The 24,705-nt window shown below is 40.3% G+C and overlaps 1 protein-coding gene across 3 annotated transcripts in view; it reads right to left on the reverse strand.

Annotated features, from left to right (window-relative positions):
- Nucleotides 1-24,705, reverse strand: part of fam168a (family with sequence similarity 168 member A) — an 80,724-nt gene that overhangs the window by 19,567 nt on the left and 36,452 nt on the right. For all 3 annotated transcript variants that reach the window (XM_048169664.1, XM_048169662.1, XM_048169663.1), the window contains one exon: nucleotides 14,606-14,697. In XM_048169664.1, the coding sequence (XP_048025621.1) occupies nucleotides 14,606-14,697 (92 nt within the window). The remainder of the gene's footprint in view (nucleotides 1-14,605; nucleotides 14,698-24,705) is intronic.

Raw genomic sequence — 24,705 nt, forward strand, 5'->3', positions numbered from 1 at the left:
TGCTGTTCACGGTCAGGGACTATTTTTTCCGGTGGAAGGAAGGCTTACTTCAAGAAAGTTTACTACATGAAAGATGCATTGATACATATTTTTGGCTTTAATATTTGTATTGTGTGGTAACCATTTTATAAAAGCAATAAGGTACTTGAGGCTAGTGCTGCATCGTGAATAAGTCATGGCTAAAGGGGTTGCAGGCACTCTGCTTCGTATCGTGCCTAACAACACCCTTCAGCCGTGACTTATTCACGATACAACACAGCCTTTCATACCTTATTGCTTACATATATCATTATTTGCTATTACTGCTGCAATTAAATTACTGTGTTAAACATGAGCAAAAATGTAACGTATCAAATTGATGAACTCTGCAACATTGACAATATTAATTGAACTCAATATTGCACTAATTGAAATGAATAATGACACTGTTGTAGTTGTTTCATAATTTTGCGACATCAAGACTTTTATAAAGCACTATATAAATAAATATGACTTAACTTGACTATTATCAAGATTTTAGAAAGGAATTAACCCAAAACAATGACTGAAACAAAGACCACCAAATAATTTTCTTTGGAATAATGTGCACTGACTAATCATTAACAATAAAGTGTGTTTTAAGAAAGTAAACATGCTGAAATATTGATTTTATTTTGTCTTTAAAGCTGAAATGTGTAATTTACGCATCTCTAGCTGCAGCAAACAGAAACAGAATGATTGTTTTCAGACAAGTTTCCCAAACAATATTTTGAAAGCGCCACACTTTTCAGGGAAACCAACGTACAAAATGGCTTAAATATGGTGGTCTCATTCAGCTAGCTGAAAGTCTTATTATTTTAAATAACACTATTTACTTTTTAAAGCCTTCCAAACATCAAACAGTATCAAAGCTTATTACTTTCTGTTATTGATAAGTATCACTACTCCTAGATGACCAATCCTAGCTTTGCTGTTATCTGATACATGATAATAATCTATTGTGATCTGAGCACAGTGTTACATTTCGTTAGCTAACATTTATATATCTACAAGCTAACACTGATCTTCTGCCCTGTTTTCCACTGGTTCTCCTCACACCACAACTTAATTCATCTCCTCTGACCACTGTTCTTTCTAATTCTGGCCTGTCCCTGCTCTCTTGGCTAATTGTATGGCTGTGGTCCATCATACAGGTACGAATAAACATTTACAATTTCCACAGCGTTTCTGAACTGTCATTGCGATCCATTGTTTTCCTATTGTTTAAACTGACTGCACTCCCTCCCGTTACATCACTTCCGGTTTTGCATTTTTCTGATGCGGAAGAAAAATTCTCACAAAAATGACTCCAGAAGCCTAAGCAGCATATTTATAGGTATATTTTATCTTAAAATCTACATTATTTTTTTTATACATTGACTCACTAAAGCTCTAACCTGCAATATGCCCTTTAAGATATGGTGGTGATATTCATCTAAAGACACCAGAAGTTCAAACTCTTTTGTCCAGTTTCACCTAGTCCCAGACTAAAATGCATGTTTGAACTGAAAGTAACTTGCACTGACATATCTTAAAAGATTGTTAGTGCCATTTTTTTTGTCTCAAAATGTCCTAATTTAAAGGTGCCCTTGAGTGATTTGAAAAAACATTTTAAATTGTTCCCTGATATCTACATAGAGGGTATGTGGCTTTTTTATGGCCGAAAATTGTCCAGATATGGTTTTACAGCTCCATTTATAACCCCACAAATAGCCCCTAGAATGAAAAGGTCTGTTTTTGCCTTATTTGGAAGGCTCATGAATAGTAATATGGTGCTCCGCTCTGATTGGCTGTTTCACTGTTCGGCTCCTTCCAGTAGCTCACACTGATAGCGAACAAATCTGTACTGTAAGGCGTGAACGATGGAGAGTTTTGGTATTCAACCTTATATGTTTGAGCCTGTTTCTGACGAAGATGCAGATGTAGAGGAACAACCAATTTTGTTGCGATTGGCCATAGACGTTTCTGAGTGGTAAGTTAGTCTTTATTTTCAGTATGCACCTGCAAAACGTAACTGTTACGTCAATGGAACTAGCATATAGCGTTAACTTTACACTATAACTCATAACGTCAGTATTTGCAACTTTGTTTTTAGCATTGTAAAAAAAAATAATTGTAATAATGTGTCGCTGTATGGTTTTACAATGATAGCTTCTTCACTTTGCAATAACAACTCTAAACAACGAACGAAAATTTGTTTCTAATATATTGACATTACCGATATGATTTTAAATTTGATTTATTTAGCCAACCAAAGTAAAGCATAGAAGATATTCCAAAAAAGCAGTGTCATGTTTACTACTCAGCTGCCGTAGTGTGATTACGATTTAGCTATTAGTAACAAAAACTTACATCGTCTATAAATATCTTTTTCCACAGGTGTACGCATACAAGTCATACAAGTTCTCAAAAATAAAAATATTTGAAAAAAAGTGACTAAATGTCTTGTCAAATGACTATCGTTTCAGTTTGAACGGTGTAGAAAGTTAGCTAGAAGGATCGAGTATCTGTAGCTATCTGTAAGCAAATAAACTAACATAGTTAGCTTCGGTGTAATGTGTTGTTGGTTAAATATAGGTCAAATTATAATTATATCCGACAAAAGAGAATTGGCATATGTATCTACGGTTATGTTATAGATTTATATAACAAAGACAGTAATAAATTTTAACCTCACCGTTAATAGTAGTTACGTAAACTTTGCTATTTGTTACTGTACTAGCATCTTGCATTAGATCTAGACAACACTGGGTACATGGTCGTTAATGTTGTTAGCTCACTAAGAAACTTTACATTTAATCAGAAATAGTTTCTACAGCCAAGATGTGGATAAAAGCACTACTTACTGCTTGCGGGAATATAGTTGGAATTACCCCTTTCTTCAGTGTCAAACGCTGAGCGAAGCCTGCTTGATATTGTCCCAGGTTAGAAAAGCTGTCCGTGGTGAAATGGGCAGAGCAAACTAACAACTTTGAGTTAAATTGTTCCGGTATCCGGTTATAGATAAACATCAGCCATGCCTTTTGACAGTTTTTTTCTGGAGGAAGACTATGAAAAGTTTTCACATCCCCTTCACAGCCTGGAACATAACATTTATTTCCATGATGTGACATTTTCGCTGTTATCCTCGCTTGGCTTGTTTCTTCACTCTGCTTGCAGAACTTCTGATGATTCCGCTGGGCGGTTCCGCCTGGCCTGGATCATGAGCATATGCAAATATTGGGGGCGGAGTCCCCGACTGTTACGTAACAGTCGGTGTTATGTTGAGATTCGCCTGTTCTCCGGATGTATTTTAAACAAATGAGGTTTATATAAGAAGGAGGAAACAATGGGGTTTGAAACTCAGTGCATGTCTTTTCCATGTACTGAACTCTTGTTATTCAACTATGCTAAGGAAAATTCAATTTTTGATTCGAGGGCACCTTTAACTAAAGACTAATCCTGGCTTAATCTAAGCCATGTATGTGAAACTGGGCCTTTGTCTTTAAGTACAGAGTGTCCTATACATTTTCTCCCTCCATCTCTCCACTGAAATGACCTGAAAAGCCATCCATCCGTTAAGCAGTGCTCACAAAGACACAATTTGATTACAAGTGTTTCCAGCTTCCGATACAAACAACACTCTCTCCACTTACATCTGCACTGACCCGCAGCTCTCTTTAAAACGGGACATTAACATTTCATGTCATCATTCATTCACTTCAGTTCATTCCTGCATTTACAAGAGACATGCAGAACTGCTTGTACTTTAATAATGTCACACAATCATTATAAGAATGTGTCCAATGAACTGTGTGCTGTGTGTCTTGTCTTATATGGAGAATCTCTCTCACTGGAAGTCGCTTTATTATTTGGTACTTTTTGGTAATGTGAATGAAATTATATATATACACTGTGTTCCAAATTATTATGCAAGAGACATATCAGTAGGATTTCAGTACAATCCGATGTCTGGCAATCCGATGGATGAGTCTGGGTTTGGCGGTTACCAGGAGAACGGTACTTGCCTGACTGCATTGTGCCAAGTGTAAAGTTTGGTGGAGGGGGGATTATGGTGGGGGGTTGTTTTTCAGGGGATGGGCTTGGCCCCTAGTTCCAGTGAAAGGAACTCTTAATGCTTCAGCTTACCAAGACATTTTGGACAATTTCACGCTCCCAACTTTGTGGGAACAGTTTGGGGATGGCCCCTTTCTGTTCCAACATGACTGCGCACCAGTGCACAAAGCAAGGTCCATAAAGAGGAAGTAGTGAGCGAGTTTGGTGTGGAGGGACTTGACTGGCCTGCACAGAGTCCTGACCTCAACCTGATAGAACACCTTTGGAATGAATTAGAGCGGAGACTGCGAGCCAGGCCTTTTCGTCCAACATCACTGCCTGACCTCACAAATGCGCTTCTAGAAGAATGGTCTAAATTCTCACGAACACACTCCTAAACCTTGTGGAAAGCCTTCCCAGAAGAATTGAAGCTGATATTGCAGCAATGGTGGGCCAACTCCATATTAAACCTTACGGATTAAGAATTAAAGTTCATGTGCACGTAAAGGCAGGTGTCCCAAAACTTTTGGAAATATAGTGTATATAGGCAAAGTCCCTTTAAGACAAGTCATTTCACTCGGCGGCCATCTTTGAAACGCCTCTCGGGCATCCTGGGCATCATGCAATCTCTTCGAATGGGGAAACATCAAATTCTCCAAAACTGTTCGCCAACCTTATGATTAAATTTCATATTTGAAATCACCAATGAAATCTAACAACAACCGGCTCATAAATTTAGTTTCTAAATGCTCGAATCATGACAAAAAAACCCTGTATTTTTCAGGCTGGATCAAGCTAATGCGCATGCGCAGACCTAAATGCGCGTCTCTTCAGAGGCGCGCGTCTGACTGTTTCTATAGAAACCGGTGATTCTAACGGCCGCTGAAGTGACGCGATGACTTTACCAGTCGGCGACTGGCTCTTATTTAGTAGGCGGGACTTATTCCGTCATATTGCGCGTTACACTTTCTCCCATTCAAAACAATACAAGTGACGCATCTTGTGTTATTCTATAGTCTTTGATATAGGTCTTGCTAAATGGTTGTTAGGGTACTCTGTTTGGTTTCTAGGGAGTGGCTTGGAAGGTGCTAATTATGATATTCAAAAGGCTGCTTGCCAGTATTAACGATATAAACCAATATACGATTTAAATAATAATATATTAAAGCATTTTTTATAAATATAATATATCCAATAATAATTATTATTATTATGTTAACATTCAAAAGATAAATAAAACGGATATATAACTGATATATTATTAATTGAATCTATCCCATATATTAAGTGAATACATGTATAGGTTTAGTTATAGAAATGACATGTATTACTGCAAACACTTCACTTACAGCAGTTATTTGAATTATACTGAATTTCATTATGCTTTGATTCTACTTCATTAATTCAAGTTTGAATTACAGAAAATACATTCCTGACTAGAAGACAACCCTGACCAGCTAATGACCAGCTCAGACCAGCCAGCTACCACGATCCAAAACAACAAATCTGCTCAAAACAAAAAATTGCTCAAATTTGCCTAGATACCAAGGTCCGAGGTCTCAATACAAACTCATTTATCATCAAATAATCTGCTATATGCTTTTTACATTCATATATTACAGCTCAATACTCTTGACAAAAACTGCTTTAATTCCTCCTGAAGAATTTTCTAAAATAAAACTGACACCTGCATAGAAAGTGAGAAAACCTCTAAGCAATAACATTTCTTCTGGGTAACTGCAGAGACAAAGACATAATGAAACAGACTGAAAGCGAGGCGAGAGAGAGAGAGAGAGAGAGAGAGAGAGAGAGAGAGAGTAGATGTTGGTGTGTAAACAGTCTCTATTGACCCAGAGAATCCCTTCAATAAGAGCACATCAAATATGAGCCCACTGTTGTCATGGCAGCAGACAAACACCTGCCATGAGAGACACAGACGCACACAACACACACAGCTCTACATGCATAAACACACACACCCCAACAAAGAACAGAAGTGAGAGGTGACGTCTGCATTAATGCACACGCATTCCTGCACATCACAGATGAATGCTGCTGTCAGGACAGCTAAATGATGACAGAAATTTAATTTTTGGGTGATCTATCCCTTTACAGACAACATGAAACAGAATTTGCACCTTTAAAGGTGTAGTAAGTGATTTTCGAGGAACACTGTTGATATTTGAAACCAACCCAAACAAACACATACCTCCCTTCAGTGGGATGTCTCTTTATCTTAGCTGAAGAGAAGCAAAATAATGCTTTGCAAATAATAAAGTGAAGATGACAAAGAAACAACAAGGAAAAACAAAAATAAACATACAGTACACAAGCAAGTATTCATTGTTCACACCAGCTCCAGACAAACAATGACACTTAAAAGATTAGTCTACTTTCAAATAAAATTTTCCTGATAATTTACTCACCATCATGTCATCCAAGATGTTTATGTCTTTCATCAGTCGAAAAGAAATTAAGGTTTTTGATGAAAACATTCCAGGATTCTTCTCCTTATAGTGGACTTCAATGGCCTCCAAACGGTTGAAGGTCAAAATGACAGTTCCCTTTCAGCCGGTCACGTTCGACGTACGTCAGTAGTGACCGACGAATTGGGATATCGCTTAGAGAGCCCTATCAGCTTCATGTGAACTAAAACAAGCCAATGGAATCTCAACTGCTGTTTTAACAGCAACTCTCAAATCTTCCACCTAAAAGAATAGTGTGCGTTGCGATTTGGGCCGGTTCCCCGGTGTGTTCAGGGAGTGGTGTACCTGAACACATCGCGTCACTCCCTGTGTGCTTCAGCACGAGTGAGCTGACTGTTCCCCTTCTAAAAGAGCTTCACAGACGAACCCTGACAGTATGTCATTTCGTCTGTGCGTTACTGGGTGCGGTCGTTCCCTGGTCCCTGCTGATGAGCACAATCGCTGCATCTCGTGTTTGGGCATTCAGCACGCTGAAGCAGCTTTTGTGGATGGTTCATGTTCCCATTGTGGGAATATGACTATCGCGGTGCTGAGGTCTAGACTCTCCTTCCTGAAGTCTCAGGAAGCGGGGGTCCCCTCCCCTATGCCCCGTTTGACCGTTTTTTCCGGCCCCGGTCGGAATGACGGTTCGGCGGTGTATAGGAAGGGTGACTTGAGGATCACGGTTAGGGCTTCCCCGCCGAGCGTCGCTCCGCGGGCCCCTGCCGCCTCATCAGCACCGCAACCCATCGTGCCGCCGTTGGTTTCCACTGGGCCCTCTACGGACTGTCCAGCCGTTACCTTTGGTGTGCCTGCAGCGGAGCAGATGTCGATCTCTGCATCGGAAGGTGAGCCAGAGTCCTCGGGGGAGGAAGATCCGGCTGCGCTGCCGCCCTCCGGGATGGTAGCGTTGCCCGAGTCAGATCCCGAGTTGACGGCTGTGCTTTCCTGGGCCGCCGAGTGTGTCGGGCTCGTGTGGAATCCTCCACCCTGCCCCGGCCCATCTCGGTTGGATGATTGGTACTTGGGGGGGGGGTCGCGCTGGTCAAACCCAGCGTCCCGCCCCAATGCCCTTCTTCCCGGAAGTGCACGATGAGGTGACCAGGTCTTGGCAAGCACCGTATAGTGTTCGTGCAAGGCCTGGTCCCTCGTCCGCCTTCACCTCCCTGGACAGCGGGGAAGCCAAGGGATACGCGAGGATCCCACCAGTCGAGCGGTCTGTTGTGATGCAGCTGTGTCCAATGGCCACTGGCTGGCGTGATGAGCCGCGCCTCCCGTCCCGGGCCTGTAAGTTCTCAGCCGGTCTGACTGAGAAGGCTTACAGAGCCTGTGGGCAGGCTGCCTCCGCCCTGCATGCCATGGCCCTTTTGCAGGTTTACCAGGCAAAGGCGCTACCGGAAATGCCCCAGGAAGGGCCTGACCAACAGTTGCTTGGGGAGCTGCGCGCTGCCACTGACCTTGCCCTCCGGGCAACGAAGGTGACAGCGCGCTCTGTGGGTCATGCGATGTCTACTTTGGTAGTCCAGCAACGCCACCTCTGGCTGACCTTGGCGGACATGAGGGAAACCGACAAACATCGGTTCCTGGACTCCCCCGTGTCTCCGGTCGGCCTTTTCGGCGACGCAGTGGAGCGCTTTGCCCAACAGTTCTCCGCTGCACAGAAGCATGCTGAGGCTATCAAACACGTCATGCCACCGCGGTCCGCTGCTGCCTCCACCCAGCCGCCTGTGGCTCAGCCTCAGCCTGCTCATCGCTGAGGGCGCCCGCCTGCGTCGTCCTCCGCCCCTGCTAAGTCGGCGAAGCAGCAGCCTACACCAGCCAAACAGCAGGGTGCCGGTCGCGGACGTGGTGCCCAGCCCGTCTCTGCCAAGCCAGGTGGCAAGCGGTCGAGGAAGTCACGGCCCTGAGATGGGCGACCTGGAGGGGAAGGTTCCTGCTCTTCGGGAGAGTATTCCATCATCTCTCCCACCCCCGGAGGAGGGCCGGGGGGAATTTGTGTTGTCTGTCCATCTACCGCCGCTGGCTCTCCGGAGTCCAGCGGTACCCACTTTGTCACAAAGAGAGCAGTTTCCTCAAACTCCAGGTCACAAGAGGGCGCGTCTGCCAGTGTGCGAGGCCCCGCCTTGCCGCTCGCAGCCCCCTCTCACTTCGCCAGCAGGTGGCAGTGTGATGGTGCAGGCCGCGTCCCGTGCGCCGTCTCCCATACGCACTGCTGCCTCGCAGAGTCTGACCACACTCCGGGCCGCTTCCATGCCGTCCAAGTCGGGTCACGTACAACGTGCATGCAGTGTCGGGTCTTTGGACGGGGCCTCAGCTGCATTGGCATATCAATTGCCTGGAGTTGCTAGCAGTACGTCTTGCACTGGGCCGCTTCAAGGAGCTGCTGTCAGACAAGCACGTACTGGTCCGCTCGGACAGCACTGCGGCCGTTGCGTACATCAACCATCAAGGTGGTCTACGCTCCCGTCGCATGTCGCAACTCGCCCGCCATCTCTTGCTATGGAGTCAGAAGCATCTGAGGTCGCTTCGTGCCATTCATGTCCCAGGTGTGCTCAACCGTGCAGCCGACGAGCTCTCACGGCAGCCTCCACTTGCGGGCGAGTGGCGGCTCCATCCCCAGGCGGTCCAGCTGATCTGGCAGCACTTCGGCGAGGCCCAGGTAGACCTGTTTGCCTCCCCAGAGACTGCCCACTGCCAGTGGTTTTATTCCCTGACCGGCGGCACGCTCGGCACGGATGCCCTGGCACACAGCTGGCCCCGGGGCCTACGCAAATATGCGTTTCCCCCAGTGAGCCTTCTCGCACAGCTCCTGTGCAAGGTCAGGGAGGACGAGGAGCAGGTTCTGTTAGTGGCACCGTACTGGCCCACTCGGACCTGGTTTTCGGACCTGATGCTTCTCGCGACAGCCCCTCCTTGGCCGGTTCCTCTGAGGAAGGACCTCCTGACTCAGAGACGGGGCACCCTGTGGCACCCGCGTCCCGACCTGTGGAACCTCCACGTGTGGTCCCTGGACGGGATGCGGAGGTTCTGAGTGATCTCCCGCAAGCGGTCGTAGACACCATCACTTCCGCTAGAGCTCCTTCCACTAGGGGCCTCTATGCGTTGAAGTGGAACCTGTTCGTTGAATGGTGCTCCTCTCGCCGAGAGGACCCCCGATCATGCTCGGTCGGATCTGTGCTTTCCTTCCTGCAAGAGGGCCTGGAGCGAAGGCTGTCTCCCTCCACCCTCAAGGTGTATGTTGCAGCTATCGCCGCACATCACCATGCAGTGGGCGGTAAGTCCCTGGGGAAACACGATCTGATCGTCAGGTTCCTGAGGGGGGCAAGGAGACTGAATCCTCCTCGCCCTTCCTCCGTACCCTCTTGGGATCTGACCCTGGTTCTCACAGCTCTCCGGGGTCATCCCTTTGAGCCTTTGCAATCAGTCGACCTGAAAGTAATGTCTCTTAAAACTGTCCTTCTGGTTGCATTGGCTTCCCTTAAGAGGGTAGGGGATCTGCACGCATTTTCGGTCGACGAATCGTGCCTAGAATTCGGGCCCGGTGATTCTCACGTCATCCTGAGACCCCGGCCTGGATATGTGCCCAAGGTTCCTACCACTCCCTTCAGAGATCAGGTAGTGAACCTGCAAGCGCTGCCTTTGGAGGAGGCAGACCCAGCCCTAGCTTTGCTCTGTCCCGTCCGCGCTCTGCGTGTGTACGTGGATAGAACGCAAAGCTTCAGGACCTCAGACCAGCTCTTTGTCTGTTACGGAGGCCAGCAGAAGGGAAAGGCTGTCTCCAAGCAGAGGATGGCCCACTGGATAGTGGATGCCATCGCCTTGGCGTACGAATCCCAGGGCGTGCCTTGCCCGCTCGGGTTGAGAGCCCACTCCACCAGAGGGGTGGCCTCTTCCTGGGCGCTGGCTCATGGCGCCTCGCTGACAGATATCTGTAGAGCTGCGGGCTGGGCAACACCTAACACGTTCGCTAGATTCTATAGCCTTCGTGTAGAGCCGGTATCTTCCCGTGTACTCGCTTCCACTAGCCGGTAGACGCGTTGAACCCGCTCTAAGTGTCGGCTTGCAATGCCATTCCTGCCCCCTGGGCCGGATGCGTGCATATTTTGACTCCAGTCGCGTTCCCCGCTTGGCGAACCCTGTCGAGTTCCTCCGCCTCCCCCTTCGGCTTGGACATTGCGGAGTGTCTGATGCCAGGCCTACATCCGTCGCTGACGCTGTCTGTTGGCTGGGGTCCATATGTCGTGACTCCTCTACGTGAGCGGTCCCATATGTGTAATTGCCCACGGTTTAAAACTCCCTACGGCGAGTCCGTGTCTTTCCCTTAGTAGAGCCAGCTCTGCTGTCACCTGTCAGATGAGTCTCCCCCTACCCAGGTGGAGCCATCCCAGGGACTCCATATGCGTACTGCCCCCCGGGCCAGTCCATATGTGTATTCTCCACGTAAACTCCTCCCCCATTGGGTAGGTAGTGGCCTCCGCAGCGTCCCTTACGGGTTCGCTTCCCCAGTGTAGTCTAGTTTACTTAGTGGGTATTATGTAAAACAGCAGTAAACTCCTCGGCCCCTTCTCCATTCCTCCGGTGCTATGGGCGGCTAGAGCTCGCGTTGAGCACTGGAAGGGGTTTCGTAACTGTGGCGCTTTAGTTGGGATCCCAATTCGTCGGTCACTACTGACGTACGTCGAACGTGACCGACTGAAAGGGAACGTCTCGGTTACGTATGTAACCCTCGTTCCCTGAAGGAGGGAACGGAGACGTACATCCCGTCGCCACAGTTTCTGTACCCTCGCTGATGTGCGGACACCAGTTGTCTCCTCAGTGAAAAACAGAGTGCGATTGCATCTGCTTCCTATTTATATACACCTGTCGGAGGCGGTGCGCATTATGCAAATATCGCACGCCAATTCCATTGGCTTGTTTTAGTTCACATGAAGCTGATAGGGCTCTCTAAGCGATATCCCAATTCGTCGGTCACTACTGACGTACGTCTCCGTTCCCTCCTTCAGGGAACGAGGGTTACATACGTAACCGAGACGTTTCAATGCAGCTTCAAAGTGCTTTAAACGATACCAGACGAGGAATACGGTCTTATATAGCGAAACGATCTGTCATTTTTGAAAAAATACAACTGTATATGCTTTATATAAACAGATGATCGCCTTGCACGTGCTTCCGCTTTCCGTATTCTTCAAAAATCGTACGCTGTATGTCCTACGCCTTCCCTATTCTACTTATGGAAAAAACAGTAGTGGCACTGCGTTCATTCCTTAAGTAGAATAGAGAAGGTGTAGGACATACAGCGTAAGCTTTTTGAAGAATACAGAAAGCGGAATTTTTTAATATAAAGCATATACATTTACATTTTTGTTTTTCGAAAATGACCAATCGTTTTGCTAGATAAGACCCTTATTCCTTGTCTGGTATCGTTTAAAGCCCTTTGAAGCAGCACTGAAACTGACATTTTGACCTTCAACCGTCTGGAGGCCATTGAAGTCCACTATAAAGGCCCCGGTAAACTTCAAACGAAATCGAAGAAAGACCTGATGTAACGTCATTTCGAACAAAATCAGGCCAAAACTAAGTTCGTTTTGTGTTCTTTTTGGAAGTTCGAAACAGCTTGCCAAAGCGAACTTTCAGGAAAAGTTCGTTCCAGCACCAAAACACCTTCGTACTACCATTGGTCAGTGACGATAACGTAACAGGAGGTGTGCGGCGAGGCTCCGCCTTCACTCGTGTGGACCACGTCTCTGACTCATTTGATCTGTAGAGTTTGTTGAGGTAAGAGCTCCGTGGGTGAAAACATGAACAGACTAGATAGCTGCTTTATAGTACAAAATGAAGTTGTGCTTGTAAAAAAATGAGGCACTAACATTGTTTTTCATGTTTGATACTGTAAAGCTGCTTGATTTTAAGTAATCCATTAAATAAAGTGCTATATGAAGACGTGACGTGACTGGAGTGCTACTTTGCAGAGCTCGTGCTAACATTCCCATGCTGTTATGATCAGACGCTTTTCTTATGCTTTCTATAATAAATGCTTACTGTTTTCTCATTTTTGTTGTGTTTATTTTGTTACTGAGAAGAAAGTGCACGGCACATATTTACATATTCATCTAAAAGTCGCTCTTAGCAGTGTGGGCGGCGTCAGATGTTCGTTTACAGTATATCGCTGGTCACACATTTAGAACTTCGTTTTACCCCTAAACGAAGAACGAAAAAGAAGTTCGTTTGAAGTATACCGGAGCCTTAAGGAGAAGAATCCTGGAATGTTTTCATCAAAAACCTTAATTTCTTTTTGACTGAAGAAAGAAAGACAATTATCAGATTAAAGAGTAAATTATCAGAAAAATGTTTTTTGAAACTGAACTAATCCTGTAAAACTGTTCTGTTACTAGGGCTGGGCGATACAGCTAAAAAATTTAATCACGATATAATGTTTCATACTGTATTGATAATTATTGAAAATATTTTAATAACCTTTTCTTTCAAAAAAAGACCAGTTTAACCAATGGATTGTTAATTAAGGCAAACAACAAATAATAATAATAATAAAAAAAATCTTTCTTGTATTTTATATGAAGATTAAATAAATAAGCATTAAAAAAAAACTTAAAGCTGCAGAATTCTGGATAAATTGAGAAACTTTTTTGTTTTGTCAAACTAGATCACGATTCTGACTGACAACTAAATGAAATAACATGTAATTTACTAGAGGTTCTGACAAAATATGAATTGCTGCAGTCTATTTTAAAATGTTGAATTTATTTGAATGAATTATTTAAAAAAAAAATCAGTTTGGATGTATGATTCAATGACAAATACTCTTGTTTCATTACTGGATGAATCAGTGTATTTGAAAGAATCTGTTGAATGAAGATTCAACGTCAAATACATTTTTTTAACTTAGTCACTTGTCGCCACCTGGTGGTGAAACAACATAATCGATAAGTGCGTCATTTTCAGCTTCTTTCAGCTGATTTGCTCAATTTTGACAGATAACAGACATTAGTGTTTATATCTGAACTTTTATCTCAGTACTTCTGTGATAATTTGAATATTTGTAAGACAGACATATACTGTTTGGTTGAAAACACTGTGCAGCTGTTAATACCGACATGACCACAGCTCTCTCAAGACGAACTATGAAGTAGATCAACTGTAAGATGAAAGGAAACCATGAAACTGCCACACTGACTAGCTGATATGTCCTTTTTTATTCACAATCTCCTCGTCGCCGGCAGGTGCAGCACTCATTTTCATGTGTTTGTGTGTTCTGATTTCACGTGGCGATTGCGCAATTGAACTCCACAGCAACTTGTTTGCGTTGTAGCGCATCTGTTCGGTTCATGCAACCGAACTTCATTTCTGTTTACATTTTAACGCATTTAAGTGAAACTATTATTTTCACTATATTTTCTATCGTTATCAATTAAGATGTACCGTTGATAAATATCGATACCGTTTTATTGCCCAGGCCTATGTGTTACTACAGCTAACATTACAACAAACAGCATATATTGGTTCTGTGAAACTTAGCAAAACCAACGTCATTCACGTATGGAGCAGAAACGACAACCTCAGCGTCTGGTTTCAGGCCTTCCTGCTTTCTGACATCTCTCCAGTGCTGGGAAGCTTTTCTAATAATGACGCAGGTCCAGTGACATTCCTCTGACCTTTTCTCTTTTGTAATGTCTCTCAGCCATTTCTCTTTCTACAGTCTTTCCTCCTCCCCCATCATGAGTGGACACGCCCCCTGCTGCTGATTGGCTACAAGTGTGTTTTGGTGCTCTGTCCAATCCACATTCAACAGCGTTTCTCAGAAATCACTTACTGCACCTTTAACTTTTGATATATTTCAGAATGAAACGGGAAAATCTCATTAGTAGATGATATTATTGGCTAATATTATCTGTGATCTGGGTTGCATCAGCAGAAAAGTCCTTTCACTGTCCGTTCATTACATTTTAACGAAAGATTATGTAAACAAACCTTTTTTAGCATGCACTGATGAATTGTATAAAGTAAGACCACAGGCATTTATTAATAAAGCATGTTATGTTGCTTTTAAATATGTGTGAGCGTCTCATTACCTGTGTATGCCATATTCTTGGGGTTTCCGTACGGGGTTCCCGGTTGCACGGGACTGTACACCGGGTTCATGGTGGAAGACAGCCTGTTCTTACTGAGAGAGACAGACAGAGAGAACAGAACGAAAGAGAGAGAGAGAGACCATATGAGTTACACCAGTGTTGTTTTGACAGGTATGAACTTTTGCAACACAATCATCTGCCTAAACAAACCAAAATGACAAAATATAACAGAGACACACACACACACACACACACACACACACACACACACACACACACACACACACACACACACACACACTTAAAATCCCTAAGCTCAACAGTCTCACAAGACATTTTTCAATAGGGGTGTAACAATATATTGTGTTACAATATATCACAATAGGCCTATATTGTGGATAATGACAATCTATATTATTCAAATCCACTGTATTATTATGTATAATTCACCCAAAATGAAAATTACTGTGAGAAAAAAAATTCAAGTTTAGAGTTTTAGCATCAGTACTACATTAAACTACTATATATAATGTTGAATATAATGTATAATAATGCAATGGGGGGATATTTGTGGGTCCTGACAATGCCAAATGTCAGTTACATTTTATATTACAGTGCCGTAGTTACATTGTAATTACTCAAGTAAGTACTGAGTAATATTAATTAATTACATGTACTTATATAGAGTTACAGTTAGGGTTAGGGTTTTAGGATTAGTTACTTGTAATTATGCATAATTTACTGTTATTACTATAGTAAGTACATGTAGTAACGTGTAACTACAGCACTGTAAAATAAAGCGTTACCCAAATGTCTTATGTTACCAGTAAAAAGTGGCCTACATTATTTTAAAGGTGCTGTAGAACATCGTTTCAAAAGATGTAATATAAGTCTAAGGTGTCCCCTGAATGTGTCTGTGAAGTTTCAGCTCAAAATACCCCATATATTTTTTTTTTTAATTAATTTTTTTAACTGCCTATTTTGGGGCATCATTAACAATGCACCGATTCAGCTGTGCGGCCCCTTTAAATCTCTCGCTCCCTGCCCTCCTAAGCTTTCGACTATAAGTGCAGTTATACAGTGCATAAACAAAGTTCACACAGCTAATATAACCCTCAAATGGATCTTTACAAGTTGTTCGTCATTCATGCTGCATGGATGCATCGATTCCTGTGAGTATAGTATTTATTTGGATGTTTACATTTGATTCTGAATGAGTTTGAGGCTGTGCTCCGTGGCTAACGGGCTAATGCTACACTGTTGGAGAGATTTACAAAGAATGAAGTTGTGTTTATGAATTATACAGACTGCAAGTGTTTAATAATGAAAATAACGACGGCTCTTGTCTCCGTGAATACAGTAATAAACGATGGTAACTTTAACCACATTTAACAGTACATTAGCAACATGCTAACAAAACATTTAGAAAGACAATTTACAAATATCACTAAAAATATCATGTAATCATGGATCATGTCAGTTATTATTGCTCCATCTGCCATTTTTCGCTATTGTCTGCTGTGCACAGATCCAGACGTTAATACTGGCTGCCCTTGTGTAATGCCTCGATCATGGGCTGGCATATGCAAATATTGGGGTCATACATATTAATGATCCCGACTGTTACGTAACAGTCGGTGTTATGTTGAGATTCGCCTGTTTTTCAGAGGTCTTTTAAACAAATGAGATTTATATAAGAAGGAGGAAGCAATGGAGTTTGAAACTCAACGTATGTCTTTTCCACGTACTGAACTCTTGTTATTCAACTATGCCGGGGTAAAATTTTTTTGATTCTAGGGCACCATTGTCCTGTGCATTGGGTTACCAGCACCAAGCCTATTCATTTTCACTCCCAATGTAATGCCAAATTTAGCATTTGAATCAACAGTACATTTTTGTTAACCTTTTACCATATGTCTTGGAGTATAGCAATAATATCATATTGTGAGTTCAGTATCGTGATATGTATCGAATCGTGACTTAAGGGTATCATTACACCACTATTTTTCAATGGTCTTTTTTTACTTTATTTTGAAGAATTATGTAAAAGGGATTTTCACACTTGAAATGGTTATCCCTGGGTCATTCTAAACCTTGGGTAAATGAAATCCTGGGTTATCTTGCTTCACATTTCACACTGCTCATAATTTACCCGGAGTTAACAATTAATCCTGGGTATTCATAAGGTGACATTTAACGTACATATTTACATATTCGTAGTGCCAGTGTCACTGACTGGACAAACACAGCATGGGACCTGTTTACATATTAAACATTGCAGACTGTAATATCAAGTATTTTTTTTCCTGAACGGACTTTTTGAACTATAAAGGCAAGAATGAAACAGTCTCTGCTTCATTCCAATTGTCGTGTTTTCCATCACTGTTTGACATTTATCAAATGCTAAAAATGACTGTTTATATACACATTGTGTTTCCATGACTGCCCAAAGCATGTGAATATAAGGAGCAGGGTTTCATAACCCTGGGTAAAAAGTACTACCAGTGCTAACCCCGCTTCTAAATTGTGTAAATATAAAGTGTGAAATGTTCCTTTACCCGGGGTTAAAAGCGGTGTTTAGAATGACGATAACCCGGGGTTAAGCGCAGTGTGAAAATCCCTACAATTTTTTATTTAGATGATACTGTAAAGTCTCAGTGAAGACAATATTCTCATGTTCGGCTGTGGCTTTTCACATGATTTGATTATTTTTGTAATGGTATTAAAGGTAATGTCAATTTTTCTGTCTGTTGTTGTTTATTAGGGATGCATCGATATAAACATTTTGGCCGATACCGATAACTCTTTTTATTTGAATGCAGATAACCGATATATTGGCCAATGAATCTAAATCTAAATCGAAATTTTTATATAATTTTTGAGAGCCTGATTACCAAAACAGTTAGTAGCCTAGTTTGAACCAGTGTAAGTTTTAAAATTAATTTTACACTCCATGGCCAACTTTCTTTTTTTTCTTCTATTGTCACACAATTAAATAAATTAATGCCTGAATGCAAACAAGTCATTGGACAACATTACGTACATATACCGAATCAAAATGCATGTGCCATGGATAAATAAAATGGAATAGCCTCTGCACAGACAATAATGAAATGATTTTAATTCAACCATATTGTTGATTAAAATAATATGAGAAAAATAAAAGTGCTAGTTATTATTAATAATATCAATGTTTGTTTGAATTGTATGTGCTGAAACTGAAGAGCTGAATGACAACCAGTAATGTATATGACAGTCCTAATCATAGTATCAATATTGTGTATTGCTGTTTGAGCTGTGTGTGCTGAAGCTAAAGATGATCATCAGTAAACAGAAGCACTTTACTAACGTGTTAACCAAACGCATCCTATATGAGATAAATCAGATATATAGCCTATATATACACAAAATAAACATAATATTACTCATTAACTTATATCTGTTGTACAGAACACCATGAATGCAAGTAAGTTATGTTCTTGTCAAAATGTGTAAATCCTGTTGTGGATCTGCATGTTAAACGTAACTTTATTTTCCTTTTCAAAGTGATTCCAATGATATTTCCAGTGTTGCCAAGTCAGCGGTTTTTCCTGTGGAATTGGGCTACTTTAACACTGTTGCTGTGGATTGTTTTTCATGTCCGCGGGTTGAAACGACCCCAAATAACATGATATTTATCCCCTGGAATGTGAATTTTACCAGGGGAACCCCACCAAAAATGGATTTTACTCCCCCTAGAATGTGATTTTTACCAGGGGATCCCCCAGAAACTTGATTGGGATAGATTTGGGCTAGTTTTGCGTAGCAACTGGGCGGGTTTTGTTGTGAAAACCAATTCAAAACCATCATGGTGAACAGTGCACATCTGAAGTGTCACAGCTGAAGGAAACAATATATTATTTGCTTTAATTGCCCAAATCTTCTTATCAGGACAATAACAATCACATTGAAAAAATGAACATTTATCGGCGGATACTTATATGGTGTCCAAAAATTATATTACCTTTAAATACCTAATAAGTGGAGGTCATACTACACTTTGTGTTGTTTACTTCTAGTCATACAAATACAGGAGACTAGATACAAAAGACCCCCCCCCCCCCACCACACTTTGTCTTTCACTGTGCACTAAAGTTCACGTTTAGTTAACCTATTAGTGAATTAGCCAACAGCCCTCATTTTGCCTCAAAACACATTTAAAATAAAACAAACTTCAATTAAAAAGAAAAGCAGGATAGTACATTTAAATTTGTTATTTATTATGTGTCATGCAATGTATTATTTATTGAAGACAGATGCCCTCGAGTGTGACACCATATCCTGTTGCTCATGCTCCTTGAAGGGTCTGAAAATTTTTTGCATCCTTAAAGTCTAAAGTGATGGACATTCACCAAGGCTTCAACTAGAATCAGAAAAAAAAAAAAAACAGCACTAGAGGGCTGTTTCCATTGTGAGACTAAACTAGTGGTTGTCTAGGACTAGTTATTGATTGTCTGGGACTAAGGTTAATCTAATCCGGCAAACGGGGTGTGTGTGAGTGTGTTACCCTCTCTCATTGTGCATGTGTGTGCATCTGATCTCCCTTGAAAAGCACATGAATAGGGGAGGATTATGTGTTAGAACTTTCCCCTTGCACCCCGGCCACACACGACGGAAACGGGAGAAGGCTGTGTGAGCATGGAGCTGTGTGTGGGAGAGGTGATATGTCAGAGGGTAATGTTCCCGTCAGAGCGAGTGGATGACACACTCACAAACACATGTATGAAAAATTAAGGTCATGACATTCAAATAGTCACAAGGAGCTTTATGCAGCATTAAATGCATATTAAAGATTGAAAAAGAGAATAAAATGCACACCTTTAAATTCTCCTAAACATTTAATTTTAACGCTTTAGAGATGTAAAATTTGCCATACAGCAGAAAACAGTCTAAGAGTCTTTTATAAAAGCAACAAGTCATGAGAGGTCACACATTACAGTGATTGTACCATGTTTAATGGGGATCAGTTGTGCTTAACAAGATCCCTTAACTATTGTAAAGTCATTGTAAAACATGGCCTCTTGTGACTTATTGCTTTAAGCTTCATTGGAGATATAAAATGTAAATATAAAACAGCAGTATGTTTGTCGCCAAAACAATTGCATCCGATTTCACTTCTTTTTTATTGTCACAATACATATTTTGTTATTTTGATTGAATAATCATCAAATGCATAGAGGTCACTACAGTGGACAGTTATTTAAAAAGCATTTTCTTGCATAGTTGCACATCAACCACTACAGTGGACCCTAGTGCATCATCCTATACATTCCCACCAAGAGGCAAGCCGTTGTATGTAAAATTTTTCCCCTCCAAACCAAGATGGCTGATGGCCAGTCAGAAATGCCAAGTTGCTCCGGAATATCCACCCATTCCTTCTATCCTAGGAGACTCTTGCAGGTACAAAAAATGTTGTAGCATCAAGCAATATCTAATGAGTCATAACAGTTAAATTTTCCAAGTATTGATTTTAGATTGGGAGAAAGCTCTGATTAATCATCTGTCCACTATAGTCGACATCATGCATCAATAGCTATATTTCAGCTACAATTCATACTATTACTGGAACTGTTGGTTTTGAAAATACTTAATCTGCAGTCACTTTTTTGACTGTAAATAAATGTATTTGTGTTATAATGTAATTTGCATTAACATCAAAAAAGTAATGTGATTATGTAATGTATGCGACTTTTAATGCATTACTTTACTCGTAACATCAAAAAGTAACTGATTACGTAATGCATGTTACTTGTAATAAATTACTTGTTAGATCAAAAAGTAATTTGATCATGTAATGGATGTTGCTTGTAATGTATTACTTTACTCGTAACATCAAAAAGTAATCTGATTACGTAATGCATGTTACTTGTAATAAATTACTTGTTAGATCAAAAAGAAATTTCATTATGTAATACAGATTACTTGTAATGCATTACTTGTTAGATCAAAAAGTAATCTGATTACGTAATGCATGTTGCTTGTAATGCATTACTTTACTAGTTAGATAAAAAAGAAATTTGATTACGTAATGCACGTTAGTTGTAATGCATTACTTTATTCGTTAGATCAAAGAGTAATCTGATTACGTAATGCAGGTTACTTTTAATGCATTACTTTACTCATAACATCAAAAAAGTAATCTGATTACATAATGCACGTTACTTGTAATGCATTACTTTACTCCTTACATTAAAAAGTAATTTGATTGCATTATGCATGTTACTTGTAATGCGTTACTTTACTCCTTACATCAAAAAGTAATTTGATTGCATTATGCATGTTACTTGTAATACGTTACTATATTTGTTAGATCAAAAAGTAATCTGATTACGTAATGCACATTACTTTTAATGCATTACTTTACTCGTAACATCAAAAAAGTAATCTGATTACATAATGCACGTTACTTGTAATGCGTTACTTTACTCCTTGCATCAAAAAGTAATCTGATTGCATTATGTATGTAACTTGTGATGCATTACTTTACTCCTTACATCAAAAAGTAATCTGATTGCATTATGCATGTTACATGTAATGCATTAAGTAATCTGATTGCATTATGTATGTTACTTGTAATACATTACTTTATTCGTTAGATCAAAAAGTAATTGATTACGTAATGCACGTTACTTTTAATGCATTACTTTACTCGTAACATCAAAAAAGTAATCTGATTACATAATGCACGTTACTTGTAATGCGTTACTTTACTCCTTGCATCAAAAAGTAATCTGATTGCATTATGTATGTAACTTGTGATGCATTACTTTACTCCTTACATCAAAAAGTAATTTGATTGCATTATGCATGTTACTTGTAATACGTTACTATATTTGTTAGATCAAAAAGTAATCTGATTACGTAATGCACATTACTTTTAATGCATTACTTTACTCTTTACATCAAAAAGTAATCTGATTGCATTATGCATGTTACATGTAATGCGTTACTTTACTCCTTACATCAAAAAGTAATCTGATTGCATTATGCATGTTACATGTAATGCGTTAAGTAATCTGATTTCATTATGTATGTTACTTGTAATACGTTACTTTATTCGTTAGATCAAAAAGTAATTGATTACGTAATGCACGTTACTTTTAATGCATTACTTTACTCGTAACATCAAAAAAGTAATCTGATTACATAATGCACGTTACTTGTAATGCGTTACTTTACTCCTTGCATCAAAAAGTAATCTGATTGCATTATGCATGTAACTTGTGATGCATTACTTTACTCCTTACATCAAAAAGTAATTTGATTGCATTATGCATGTTACTTGTAATACGTTACTATATTTGTTAGATCAAAAAGTAATCTGATTACGTAATGCACATTACTTTTAATGCATTACTTTACTCTTTACATCAAAAAGTAATCTGATTGCATTATGCATGTTACATGTAATGCGTTACTTTACTCCTTACATCAAAAAGTAATCTGATTGCATTATGCATGTTACATGTAATGCGTTAAGTAATCTGATTTCATTATGTATGTTACTTGTAATACGTTACTTTATTCGTTAGATCAAAAAGTAATTGATTACGTAATGCACGTTACTTTTAATGCATTACTTTACTCGTAACATCAAAAAAGTAATCTGATTACATAATGCACGTTACTTGTAATGCGTTACTTTACTCTTTGCATCAAAAAGTAATCTGATTGCATTATGCATGTAACTTGTGATGCATTACTTTACTCCTTACATCAAAAATGTGTAAATCTTGAACATAATCAGAATTATCAGCTAATAAGGGTAAAGCGACATACTCTGGTACACTGGAGGGAGCATCTGAATTGGGTTTCCAGTTTTACCTCGGCAGGATGTAAAGATCTCTGATATCAGACCTCTATTTATTGTGTAGGGCTGCCCCCAACTAAAGATTTTTCTAGTTGACTAGTAGTCGTTAATTTAAGCCATTAGTCGACCAATCGGATTTTTATGATATTAATTTAATCAGGGCTGAAAAGAATATTATATGTAACATTGCAAAGATTGTTCTACATTGTAACATTGCTAACACTGTACTACATCACAGAGAAAGCGCCTATTAAACTATAATACTGAGCCTTTAAATGCAGATTAGCACTCATGCGCATACATAACACTTGCTACAGCACACCAGGAAAAGTAATGGTTATGAATGTGTTTGAAAAAAAAAAACAGCAAGAAGACTTACTTAACATTTTAATCATTTATTGGTAAACAAGAGCTTTATGAGTCAGTGTTGGCAATGCTGACTCACCATCTCATGTATCATACGGATTAAATAATCAAGAGATTATTTGTTTTTGAATTTGAATTGGTTCATTCATTTAAATGTAGACATTTCAAGCTTCAGGCATATAGAATATGTGAGGGATATGCTTGAGTGAGTTTGGTTCATTTTTGTGACGCGCTCCAGAAGAAGGAGACCAAGGCGGCAGAAAGCACATCCTGTTTTTTTTTCTTTATTTTCAGAAGAACCATTTTTGTTGTTGTTTTGAGTGTACACAAATAAAAATAACTTTATGATGTATTACTCTTATCTGTATGACCAAAAATGACAGGGTATTTTAAGTTCTTTTCACTGTTTTCAGGAAAAAATGCAAGTGACCTCTATATGAACACTTGGATTTGAGCCAAATAATAGCGGCCATGTTGCTAACGTTAGGCTACTACTTATGTGTTATGTGTAAATGATAAGCTATATTTGAGGTCAGTGAATGACAGGTGAACATTTGGATTTCCTGCCCGAGACACTGCAATTACCACATGGACCAGCCATGTTAACGATCTGTCTGTCATGGACTGTGTGACTTTACAGAAAAAAAGTTTTTGTTTTCTGCGACTAATTAAAATATAGTTGACTAAACCTCTTCTCGTCAACTATCACTGAATCGACTATTAGGGGGCAGCCCTATTATTGTGATATAAACATACAAATTTACATTATCACGGGATCCGTGAGAGTTTTTTTTTTTTGTTTTTTTTTTTAAGAAATTGGTACTTTTATTCAGAGATTCAAAGATGCATTAAATTGATGCATTAAGTGACAGTAAAGACATTTAATGTTACAAAAGATTTGCATTTCAAATAAACACTGTTCTACTGAATCTTCTATTCATCAAAGAATCTTGAAAAAAATGTTTCACGGTTTCCACAAAAACATTAAGAAACATTTCTTAAAGGATTAGTCCACTCTTAAATAAATTTTTCCTGATAATTTACTCACCCCCATGTCATCCGAGATGTTCATGTCTTTCTTTCTTCAGTTGAAAAGAAATTAAGGTTTTTGATGAAAACATTCCAGGATTTTTCTCCATATAGAGGACTTCAATGGCCTCCAAACAGTTGAAGGTCAAAATGACAGTTTCAGTGCAGCTTCAAAGGGCTTTAAATGATACCAGACGATGAATAAGGGTCTTTTCTACAAATTATCATCTTGCACGTGCTTCTGCTTTCCGTGTTCTTCAAAAAGCCGTATGTCCTATTCTACTTATGGAAAAAAACGAAACCGGCGCCACGTTCGGTCCGTAAGTAGAATAGGGAAGGCGTAGGACATACTGCGTATGCGTTTTGAAGAATGCGGAAAGCGAAAGTACGTTCAAGGCGATATTTTGTGGAAATATGTATATGTGGAGCATATACAGTTGTAGTTTTTCGAAAATGGCAGATCGTTTCGCTAGATAAGACCCTTATTCCTCGTCTGGCATAGTTTAAAGCCCTTTGAAGCTGCACTGAAACTGAAATTTTGACCTTCAACCGTCTGGAGTCCATTGAAGTCCACTATAAGGAGAAGAATCCTGGAATGTTTTCATCAAAAACCTTCACTTCTTTTTGACTGACGAAAGAAAGGCATGAACATCTTGGAAGACATGGAGGTGAGTAAATTATCAGGAAATTTTTTTTTGAAAGTGGACTAATCCTTTAACATTGATAGTAAGAAATGTTTCTTGAGCCGCAAATCAGCATATTAGAATCATTTCTAAAGGATCATGTGACACTGAATAAATAATGGCCATTTTTCACAAGCTAATCAATTAAATCAAACAAATAACAAAAAGATGTG

This window comes from Megalobrama amblycephala, linkage group LG19 (genome assembly GCF_018812025.1).
Source record: "Megalobrama amblycephala isolate DHTTF-2021 linkage group LG19, ASM1881202v1, whole genome shotgun sequence".
Lineage (NCBI taxonomy): Eukaryota > Metazoa > Chordata > Actinopteri > Cypriniformes > Xenocyprididae > Megalobrama > Megalobrama amblycephala.